The sequence below is a fragment of the Numida meleagris genome, chromosome Z (assembly GCF_002078875.1).
Source record: "Numida meleagris isolate 19003 breed g44 Domestic line chromosome Z, NumMel1.0, whole genome shotgun sequence".
In the NCBI taxonomy this organism is placed as follows: Eukaryota; Metazoa; Chordata; class Aves; order Galliformes; family Numididae; genus Numida; species Numida meleagris.
In genome coordinates this window covers 51148959-51160147 of record NC_034438.1, presented here as the reverse complement: position 1 = coordinate 51160147, position 11189 = coordinate 51148959, and the positions used below count along the sequence as shown (strand labels likewise).

The following is an 11189-nucleotide window of genomic DNA, read 5'->3' as shown; positions in this document are numbered from 1 at the left end:
CTTCTCACTGGCAGACCCATCGGCCATCTGACACCCTACCTTTGTTTCTTGTCCTGTGTTTCCTAGGAGTTGGGAATGTTAGTACTATCCCAACTCCATTCATTTTCTAAGTTTATTTCAGTTCCGCGCGTGATAACAGTTGACAGGGTCAAGCCTTTGCTCTGTGCAGCAAAATAAAGTGCTTTCTTGCCTATATGACCTAAGATCTGATGTAACCGTTCTCCCAACCGATACCAGTCAGGATTTTCCTAATTTTAGTTACCTCATCCACTCTTTGATTCCATTTTGTGGCTGGCTGATTATCCTTAGCATGGGCTTTTACCCATCCCATCTTAAAAGGTGTTTTCCTGGCTATGTCTACTAAAAATTGCCAATCCTTTTCCCTCCAAACTGGGGATCCATTTACTTCCCAATTCAGGGCTTCCCATTGACAGAGCCGCTGTGTGGCACCAGCCCACACAGTGTAAGAATCTACATACATGATTTTTGCTCCATTTTGTGGTTCTAGGGCAACTGCTCGTATTTCTCCTATTTGTGCACTGCCTTCACCTTCCTCTATTACTTGTTTGCCAGCAGTAAGATCCAGTGCAACAGCTATATATTGCCATTTGCCATTTTTTCTTTTGGATGAGGTACAGAGTCACAGAATAGAGTCACCAAGGTTGGAAAAGACCTCCAAGGTCATCCAGACCAACCATCCACCTATCACCAATATTTCTCTCCAAACCATGTCCCTCAGTACAGCATCCAGATGTTTCTTGAACACCTTCAGGGACGGTGACTCCATCACCACCCTGGGCAGCCCATTCCAGCGCCTGACCACTGTCTCTTGAAGAAGTGTTTGATAATGTTTGATAAGGTTTGATAACCTGAATCTTGCTTGGTGCAACTTGAGGCCATTCCCTCTAGTTCTATCACTAGTTACATGGGAGAAGAGGCCAACTCTCACCTCACCACAACCTCTCTTCCTGGGAGATTCTGGATACCTGTAAAGTAGAGGACACAAGAGTTGAGGACTTTAAACCAAGGGTGCAGTCTCTAGACACTGTGGTTTCTTTTGCGTCAGGAACAACAGAAATTACAGTTGGTGGGCAGGTCATGCTAGCCACCTGGTCTCCCTCCAGTGCTAGGTGGACAGCAGAGTCTAGGGGTAGAAGACTGGTATCTGGTGAACTTTTCCCAGTGGGGAAGCTCCATTCCCAGGACAAAGGGATGATCCCCAAGTATACCTGCTCTAGAGACCTGGAATTGGGCCTTGAACAGCATGATCACATGTGGCTCTGGGGAAGTCTCCATTCTCTCCAGCATCTCTATGCACATGGCTGTCTCTGTGGCTCTTAGTTGTGCCCCAGAGACTCTCAGAAGGAAAGGACAAGGGGTCACAGGACAAAGGAATGTGAGACCAGGGGAACAAGCATCTCTGGGCACAGACAACCTGTGCAGGGGCTCCATCCCTGCAGCAGTTTCCTTCACTGCTGCGGGCCCAGCCATCATTAGGCTGGGAAAGACTGGATTCTCACCAGCCCTTCTCCTGCTGCCCAGTATTGCTGGGCAGATCATGTGGCTGAGCCACCTCTGCCCCTCCAGAGACCTAGAGGCTTTACCCAGGGGGCTGCACATCTGGTTGCCCTACTGCAGCCAGGGAACCTGGAGAAAGTGAAATAAATTAAAACCCAACATTCTCATTCTCATTCCAGAGCAAAAAGAAAATGATTCATCATTTAGATTTGAGCTTTACCAAAATGCTAGGATTCAGTATTAAGAAAACTCAGCATGAAGAAAAAAAAAACAGTATGATAAATACAAACTTTAACTTTAAATTAGTGATAATAATAATAAAATCACAGTATATATAACTCTTCTGGGCTTGGTTAATATGTTGTTTTTCTAGAAGAAAGAAAGCTTTGGTTTGCACTTTTGCCACACTCCTCCTTCAGTTGCTGGGCAGCTGCACAGCTGTAAATTGACAAGTGCAAACTGTGCAGAAAGATGCACATGGCAGCAGCCAGTGGCTCCACACAGCAGCTTCAGTGAGCTCAGAATAATTTCACAAAGTGCATTTTCAGGAAAGGATCTGAGTTTTACTGAATATTGAACTGGGTATGAGTGGCATGTTGTCAGGTATCAATTTCAGGCCAACACCATTTAATGTCTTTATTAGCCATCTAGATGACAGACATATTGCCCTTGCAGACATTCCACGCACACACAAAAAAGCAACACCAAGTTGTGGGAGAAGTAGATATGGAGGTCAGGGGTCAGGGCGGCTATTCACGTGGGCTCTTCACAGGCTGGAGGAATGGGGTAAATACAAACCTCTTAAAATTCCACAAAGACAGTTGTGAAGTCATGCACATGCAAGGGATTAAGAACGTGCACTGCTGTAGGATTGGCACTAAATTAAGAGCAAGTAGCTTTGCAGAAAAGAGCTGGGAACCTTAAGGACAACGAATTCTACCTAAGTCAGCAATGCATCTGTGCCACCATTAGAGGCCAGCCACATCCCTGTTGGTCTCTCTTAGCACGAGTGTAACCAGCAGGTTAATTTCAGAATAATTTTTCAGAATTAAGTGATTCTTTCTTTCTGTTCAGCCATTGTAACACCATATGTAAACACTGGTTTGGGGTTTGGATTTGGGGCTCCTTGCTACAAGAAAGACATGGCTGTTTATAAAATGACACCAGACAAGGCCAAGGAGGGGACCAAGAGCATTAGATATTCAATTGAGTTTGTTTGACGTCATGAAGAAAGTTGAATGGGAAATCTAATTGCTGCCTTCGGTTACCTGAGGGGAAGGCACAGGAAAGACACAGATAAGCCAGAGCCTTCCTGAAAATGCACAATGGTGTCATGAAACACAACAGATACACATGACACGGGAAATTTTATTAAAAAGTGTTTTCATAATGAGAGTGACCATAGATAGGATTAGAACAGGAGAAGTTGTGCCTTGAACAACCTGATCTAGTTCTTAAGAAGAGGGCTGGATCCAAGTCCTTCAGAGGTCCTTCCTACCTATATATCCCATAATTTCCCTTTCCAAGAATGCATTTGACTTTGTCCATGAGGCTGATTGAGCCTTGTCAGCTCATTTCTTGGGTTATCCATGAGGCTGACTGAGCCTTGTTAGCTCATTCCTTGGATTATCCTACTTGCCATGACTTTGGGTAGTACTTGTTCTACTTCTAAATACCTTGACAGCCTCTGAAGGACAGTACTGTGCAGCATTCTGTTCCCATAAGAGTCAATAGAACTGTGTTCTCAGCTTCTGACTGGAGTTTTCTTTTGAATAGACATAAATTGTCCATATCTATTGCTGAACAGAGAAAGATGTACTCAGTTCCGGCAAGAAGAAAAGATGATACTGCATTAACAAGGTAGGAAATATTCCATATGAATTATTATTCAATTCATCTTTGTAACTATCTGACACACACTTTTGTGTGAATACAACCTACCTACTGAGCATGAAATGAATAATTCTGACATGCTGAATTTTTGTGAAAGCTAATAACAGACATTCTTCATTAGGTGAATTCTTCATTAAAAAAATATAAAAGTGTCTTGAATTTACTTGTACTGTTATTACCAGGCTTCCAGCATGATAATATGAACGCGTAGGTATTAAAAGGAGTCTGTAAATAAGTTTGCTAAGTTTGTCCACCAGCAAATTATTCTGCTGCAGGAAAATAAAGCTGACGTAAGACTATGAGAAATAAGTATACCACCAGTATACATTATACTACCACGTGTTCCCATATGTAAGTAAGCAGTTCAAACCTTTCCTGCTTCTACGGTGCATTTTGATGCTGTACATTGATGGAACTTGGAATGGAAGGAGATCACTCTGGATTCAAGAGTTCAGAAACTCATTGTCCTTCCCACATTTGTTTTGCATATTCCCATATCTTGTGTCAGTGTTGGCAATAAAGAAATTTGAAACTAAGAGAGAAAAAAAGCACCAACTTTTCATTTTTGTGGTGCAACCACACATTCACTTGCAACAACGCAAAGAAACAAGTAGGATTGTGTGGTTTGAGCTGTGAAACAGTCTCAGCTGGTAATGTGTGACCTTAGAATCACATAAGCTAGCAGTGAAATGACCACTAAGTACTGAAAATTATTTCTGCTCACTGGAATTGTCATTTTATTCTAAATTCCAGAGGGAAAATTTTTGAAATAAAAGCCATTCCTACCTGGTCCATAAGATCAAGAAAAGTCATTTTGATCTTACAGCATCAGCCTGATTGCTTAAAAGCCTAAAATATTTTAGTATCTTGCAGGAAAAAAAATGGAATTTCAGCTGTTCTTAATATTTGGGTCTGCTCCTATTTCAAACTGTTTGATTGGATACTTCATTTCCTCACATTTGCTCTGACCCTAATACTTATAATTAGACTATTAATTTTAATTTAATGTATCTGTACAATAAATCTTTAATAATAACAGATCATTCTCTTTGAACCTTTCATACTTTCAGAATGCATTAGAATTCATCTTTTCACACAAGTCAGAAACTTTATTTAATACAAGACTATGCTTTTCACATAAGCACACTTTAAATTGTTTGCTAGATTTGTGTTAAGTGATGTAAATTCCTTAAACCTATACTTTATTCCCAAGCCTTGTTTCCTTCACTGTCATTTCTATGTAAAATCTAGAAAGGTTAAGGATTCTCTGGAAGACTTATCCACTTTGGATGACTTAAAAGTCCTACAGTAAGAATAAAGGTTGTAAAAATATTATTGAATTCCAATACATAGATTTGACAGCCTTTTTTTTTTTTTTTTTTACAAATTCACATAGAATTTCATTTTCTTTTTTCTCAGTCAATGAGAACACTGAGTCCAGTTTGATTTTTAAGCAGAAAAATTATAATAAAACAAATGAAGGAATAATCTTAGGACATAATTGCTATTATACCTTGGAATAGAAGCTACAATCGATAGAGCTCAGTATGATGTTTGCTCTATGTGTGTTACAAATGTGGGAACTAAACCTTGCTGCTTAGTGAAACCCAAATGGAGTGTGGGGATACACCACCCCAAAACAGGGACAGCCTGTGTTCAGGTTTTACCTCGGATAACGTTGGCGAAGTGCTTCTTTCCAATGGTCCCACTTAAGGCAAGGACAGATGCAGAGCAAGCCTGCAAATGGAATCATAAATATTAAAACCAGTGATACATGGTACTAGCCTCATTAGAAATAAATCACCTACCTCTGGCAAATCATCTTCCTTCCAGAGAACATGGCTTTCCTTTAATGTTCGAATTTCATTTTATTCTTGGAAACCTCAAAACATTCGAAAAGATTTCTGTGTACTCTCTGTTTTTAAGTAAATCACTCAAATTTACAGAAAATGAGATGCGTCATCCTCTGTTAGAACCCTTCTGTACTGCATTCTACAAAGCTGCTTCTCTCAACCTATTACATGTATGTAAGAATTCACTAAGGTTTTCTTTCCAGCATATTGATAAACTGTGATACAACATTGATACAACTGAGAGCAGAAGCCTGACCAGAGGTCTGCTCTGGACTTAAGTGACAAACAGCAGACATCAACAAAAGGCAGGAATCATCACTGTTTAATTATACATATATAAAAGATAGTACTAAATTATTCTAACAGGAAAGCGTAACAACCTCCATCAAAGTTCTGCAGAACATGAATGATGTGGAGGTATATTTTACTGTATATAAACACTTTCCTGCATAGTTTGCTAATAACAGTTTTTAAGGCAAGAGTTCTTATGTAGTCTTTTCAGACTTGACATCTATCACGCTGCAGAAACATTTACATCAGCATGTTAAAGAAAACTCTAGCTGCTGTGAAATCAGCTTAAAATTTACAGTTTAGATAACAAAGAGAAGATTCAGATAATACAGGTAATTAGATAACATAGGAAGAACAAACTGCATGCTTTTAAAAACAAATGGTCCCTTTGTTGTAAATAGAATATAAAGCCCTTAAAACATGCTCCAATAAATAACTACTTAAGACTTGATTTCCCTTGTCAAACCAGCCATAGCTGATTTTTGAGATTGTAACAGTACCTCCTGCAAGGTTCCCCGCAAATTTCAATCATACAGAATTAATCATTTTTAGCATACAGTTGCACCAGACAGACAAAGCAGAGGCTCAAAAGAAATCTGACTGTTTGCAATCTGAACAGCTTTAGTTTGGGTTCAGTAGCATTAAGTCACTATTTAATGCACAGCAGAATCTCTCCTTCAACAGAAAATATGTTCTGTCAAACTGTTGTGTTTTGTGCAGAAGCCCTCTTTGAAAATTGCAATTTCTTTTATCAGCATCCACCAAGCATTTTATTTTGAATAAGAAGGTACATTTTAAAAATTGTCCCTCTGAGAACATGCGTTTTCTTAGCACATTGGTAAGAACCTAAAAAAAAAAAAAAAAAAAAAAAAAAAAAAAAAAAAAAAACCATTAAGGAGTTGCCTTAACCGTACCTGCTTATAGCAAATTGGATAAAAGCTGTAACAATGACTTACATCTCATTTCTGCAGGCTAACGGGGATGGATGCAGAAAGTGACACCTCTTCATGCTGTGGGTTGGAACCCAAAGTGACAAAAGATTACTTAAGAAAATATACAATTATGCAATTAAAGAAAACGATTTTGTGAGCAACAGAATTAATAAGCTGTGGTTGTCTTTATAACTCTTGATTCAAGTTCTTGATTGAAGATTTTCTTGCATTTGGTTACTAGATGCTCCCTGTCTCTTACATCCTTCTACAGGCACAGTTGTAACTGTTCCTATGCAAGGATTCTCCAGTATTTAATTCGTGATGGAATAATTTTTCTAACTGAGGTACTTGCATTACATTTCCTCCCCTAGTTTTATTTTAGTTTAACTGCCAGTAATTTTGCTACCTTTGAGATGCTTTTCCTGTGATAAATGTGTTATTGTCTATCAATGGGCTCAAAACTTTTGAAGGACACAAAGAGAGGGGCAAGGTAACAGTGTTCATTTAACTACAACCTCTGCAAAAAGGAATGTAGATCTATGAAGTATTGTTGAGGAGTAGGTTGTATAAAAAAACATGGCAATAACTCCTCTGTGGAAGCAGCTGCTTATTTTAGGTACACCTACAGAAGTAAACAGATGGATAGATCGATCAATAGATAGACAGACATGATCTATTTTGAAAGCAGTGTTGTGGAATGCATGGGACAATATCCTCAGCAGACACTGGCTGCCAGCAGCTGTAGTTGTTGGGAGAGGTGTTGAAGTTATGCCATTGTGTGTATGGCAGTGAAACAATTTTAGCTTTAAATACAAAACCTCACGTGAAGGAGAAAACCAAAACATTACTCTGTGGAATTAACCACCTAAGTCAGGGAATATGGGGAATTGGCCTGTTTTTTCCCAGGCTTTAGGCACAAGTATTTATTAGGCTTTGTATTTCCTCTTGAGGATGTTGGCCAAATGCTTCACTAATCCCACACCTGAGCTCTCTTCCACATATTTTAGCAAGGCTGGTAAAGTAACTTCTGTGTCTTCAGATCTCTAGAGTCCTGGTAGCTCCACAGCTACATAGCTCCACGTCCCCTTGCAGTGTAGCAGATCTGACTGAACACAATTGGTGACTTTCTACTGTGTCAAAGGCACCCAACTGTCTGCCTGGCACTTGTAATGCTCATAGATCAGGTCTCTGTTCTTCTCACCAGAAAAACAAATCAGAACAAAGAAGGCTTGAGTCATATTTCCTGCTGTTTAAAAGCTGAAATATCTCAAACATTGTTTAGGGAAAGCTGGTCTTCAAAGATGAGAAAGAGGTGAGCTTGCTAGTAATCGTATTTTACCCCGCGGAAAAGAGTCGGCTAAGATGCTTCTGAATGCAGGCTGCCAAAGGTAAAATATGTCATTGCATGTGCTGTAAGGATATATTCAGGGCTTTAAACATTTAAATAGACATTTATTCTGTATCTTAAATAAAAAGATTGTGTGGTAATTTTGGCTTAAGGACAGAAAAAAAGTACTTAATCTTCTTCACTTTAATCAATCACTTGTACCACTAGAACCATAACTAAAAACCGTATTTTGCAGTGAAAAGGTTCTGTAACTTTTGGTCACAAATGTTTATAATATTGCAGAAATTCTAGCTTTCTAATTTTAACAGCTCCAGCAAAACTGGAGCTTCAGTTATAACTCTGCTCTAAATGTTCTTCTGTCAATTTTACTGAAGGTCTTATTTGCCTAATATCAGACAGCCATGAATAAGCACTACCATGAAATTACCTCTTAACCTAACTTTATCCATATGAATCATTCCCACTGTATCCTTTCAAAAATTGATTTTAATAGGAACATTCAGATATGGAAATTTCTGCTCATGAGCAGGACCTCATTCTGGCTCTTCTGCTTCATTGAGATGTGTCAGGCTAATTAAGGATTAGAAAATGAAGAATGGTGTAAGAGCGATGAGGAGCTCTAAAAAGTCACTCGGGCCTCTCTGCAGTCTGTGTGTGGTACTGTGCAGGATCCCAGCACTGCCAAGTCAGCTCTGTGTCTATTAATGCTTCCTTAGCGTATCTAAATATATGTCAGGCAGGGTCGGTGTTTAGAAAAGAAACCTCTTGGGATGTTTCAAGCTGTTAGAAGCTTTGCTGATTTAATAAGTTGATAACAAAAGTGTTTCTGACAAGGATGGGCAGTTGCTATGGCTTGGTTCAATGACTGTCATTCAAGGTGGGCCCAGCATCAGAGCTATTAAACTCCAGCATGAAATATAAGTAAGATATAGGCCAGCTGCTCCCTGGGGTGCACCAGGCCCAGCAGTGCCAGCTGAGTGAGGGAAGGGGCTGTCCTGATCTGCTCTGCACTGGTGCAGCCTCGCCTCCAGCACTGGGTGTGGGTTTGGGTGCCACAATATAAGAACATTAAACTATTAGTGAGAGTCCTGAAGAGAGTTACGAAGACAGGAAAGGGTCTGGAGGGCAAGATGTGTGAGGAGCAGCTGATGCCCCTCACTGTGCTCAGCGCAGAGCAGAGGAGCTGAGGGGAGGCCTCATGGCGGCTGCGGCTCCTCACAGGGAGCGGAGGGCAGCGCTGAGCTCTGCTTTCTGTGACAGCGACAGGGCTCGAGGGCATGGAGCTGTGTCAGGGGAGGGGCAGCTGGGGGTTATGGAAAGGGTCTGCACTAGAGGGTGGTGGGCATGGAACGGGCTGCCCAGGGCAGTGGGCATGGCCCTGAGCTGCTGGAGCTTAAGGAGTATCTGGACACTGTTTTCAGACATAGGGTTAAATTTTGCGTGGTGCTGTGTGGAGCCTGGGGTTCAGCTCGATGATCCCTGTGGGTCCCTTCCAATGCAGGATATTCTAGCATTGTATGATTCTAATATGGAATGTAACTAAGATGCACTTTATGCTACCAGCACGTCAATATAACTAAGTCATTTTGTGTGAAAAAGTGCACATTTAGGTTTACAGAGCAATAGCAACAGGTGCAGCAGTAGGAATAGGGCCTGAGCCAGTGCATCTCTTGCAATCATCAGGGGAAATATAGGGTCAGACTTCAGTTTCTTCTTTCTCGGGAAAACATTTGACTTTTAAATTTGTAGTTCTTAGGGAGTAATCAGCTTCCCTTTTTTCTTTTTTTTTCCCCCAAAGCCGACGGTTAAACATTTCCTGTACCAAAGAAGCCCCAGACAGTACTTTATCAATAAGGGAGCGGGGCGAGGAGGGCAACTGAGGCACTGCGAACAGCCGCGCCGACAGGCCGCCCCGCGCGGGACCCGCCGCTGAGCGCCGGCGCAGCCAGCGCCAGGCCGCTAGGCACCCGCCACCCCACCCTGCGCGTCCCAGCGGCCGCCTCAATCCGCCCCCGGGCCCCGGCAGTTCCGCTTTTGCCGCGGCAGGGCGGCGTCTGCCGAGAGCAGAGCGCTCAGCCTCGCGCAGGGCCGCGGCCCGGGCGGTGCGGGCGGGGAGAGGCGCTGCGTGAGGGAGGGGCGGGTGGCGCGGCCCGGGCAGGAAGCGCTCGGCAGCGGCTCGCTGCTTTGAGGGCGCTGCTCTTCGGGGAGCTGCCGCGGCTGGCCTAGTCCTTGTGGGGAGCATGCGGCGGCGGGAGGAGGACGAGTGAAGGGCTGCGCCTTTTTGCCTCCTCCCTCGCCGGGCTTTGCTGTCGGGGCTGCGGTAGGAGCCGGGAGGAAGATGGAGCCGTTCCCTAGCGGTGAGTGCGGCCGCCATCCCCGCGAGGGCGGGCAGCGGGCGGGCAGCGCTTCCCATGGGGAGCGGGCAGGCCTCGTGGCCGTGACCCCTGCGCAGAACTTGGAGACCTCCTCGTGCCTCGTTTGTGTTTGGGCTGACCACAGACTTTACGGGGGCGAGAGGGGCTCTCTCGCCTTCTCATCACTCTGAGGCGTGGTGTTGCCTGGCCGTAACCCCGGGGAGGAGGTGAGAGACGGGCGCTGGGCGAGGTGTGCCTGCCCACTGTGCCCGGCTCTCAGCACCCGGTGCCCGCGGGCCCTCCCTGTCCCTGGCACAATGCGTAGTTTAAAATGCACAGGTTAGCAGGCAAACCTCAGGGCTTGTTCTCTTGGTTTAACCAGCAATGTCGACCTTTACGTATATGTATTAATGACGCTTCAGTGTAGGATGTGTTTTGTTTTATTTGCACTTTGTACAAGCAGTTGATGTACTTACCCTTTGCAGAACGCCATTCAAGTTCAGCTAATTATTTTCACAGAGTTGTAGTGTGTGCTGCTGTATTAATTGTAAAGAGACTGTGTCTCTAATTGCAGTGTTTGTTTAAGTCGTCCTGGGGAGCCTTCTCCTGCAGCCATCGTGCAGCTGTCACTTCAGCAGGGGGAAATAACACTGTGACTGCACTGTGCAACAAGACATTGAAACTTCTGCTCCTTGTCTGCGAAACTGGAAGAAGTGGTGCTGAGGCCCCACTACGCAGATCAGGGCACTTTCTGTTGCCGCTGACCCAGATCCCTGAAGTGAAAGCCAGTGCCCGGGGTGGTGGTGAGACTGCTGGGAGAAAACAGACTTCCTACAGGAGGGGCTGCTTAAGAGTGTGCAGAGACCACAACAGAGTTGTTGCTCCTTTGGTGATCTTCAGGTGTCTCGTACCCAACTGCTAAAACCTGAAGTGAATTGCAGGCTTTCAGTCTTGGTTTTTAAGTAGAACATTTCCTGGCTGGTGGTCTGGATGGCAGATC

The 11189-nt window shown here is 43.2% G+C and overlaps 1 protein-coding gene and 1 long non-coding RNA gene across 4 annotated transcripts in view; one reads left to right on the top strand and one right to left on the bottom strand.

The window, feature by feature from the left end:
* Positions 773 to 9016, bottom strand: LOC110389960. 2 transcript variants are annotated; one of them, XR_002433473.1, is made up of 3 exons: positions 6512 to 9016; positions 5079 to 5148; positions 773 to 986 (listed from the first exon to the last, which is right to left on the bottom strand). It is a non-coding gene; the product is annotated as an uncharacterized LOC110389960 (long non-coding RNA). The 2 variants fall into 2 exon arrangements; XR_002433472.1 differs by lacking the exon at positions 773 to 986 and adding an exon at positions 2975 to 3317.
* The window catches only part of LNPEP (leucyl and cystinyl aminopeptidase), a 61506-nt gene continuing 60235 nt past the window's right edge, over positions 9919 to 11189 (top strand). The window contains exon 1 of one of the 2 annotated variants that reach the window (XM_021380299.1): positions 9919 to 10192. Coding sequence is in view for 1 of the 2 variants with exons in the window: in XM_021380300.1 (XP_021235975.1) it covers positions 10174 to 10192 (19 nt within the window). In the remaining variant the exon portion in view is untranslated. The remainder of the gene's footprint in view (positions 10193 to 11189) is intronic. The other variant, XM_021380300.1, reaches the window with a different exon arrangement.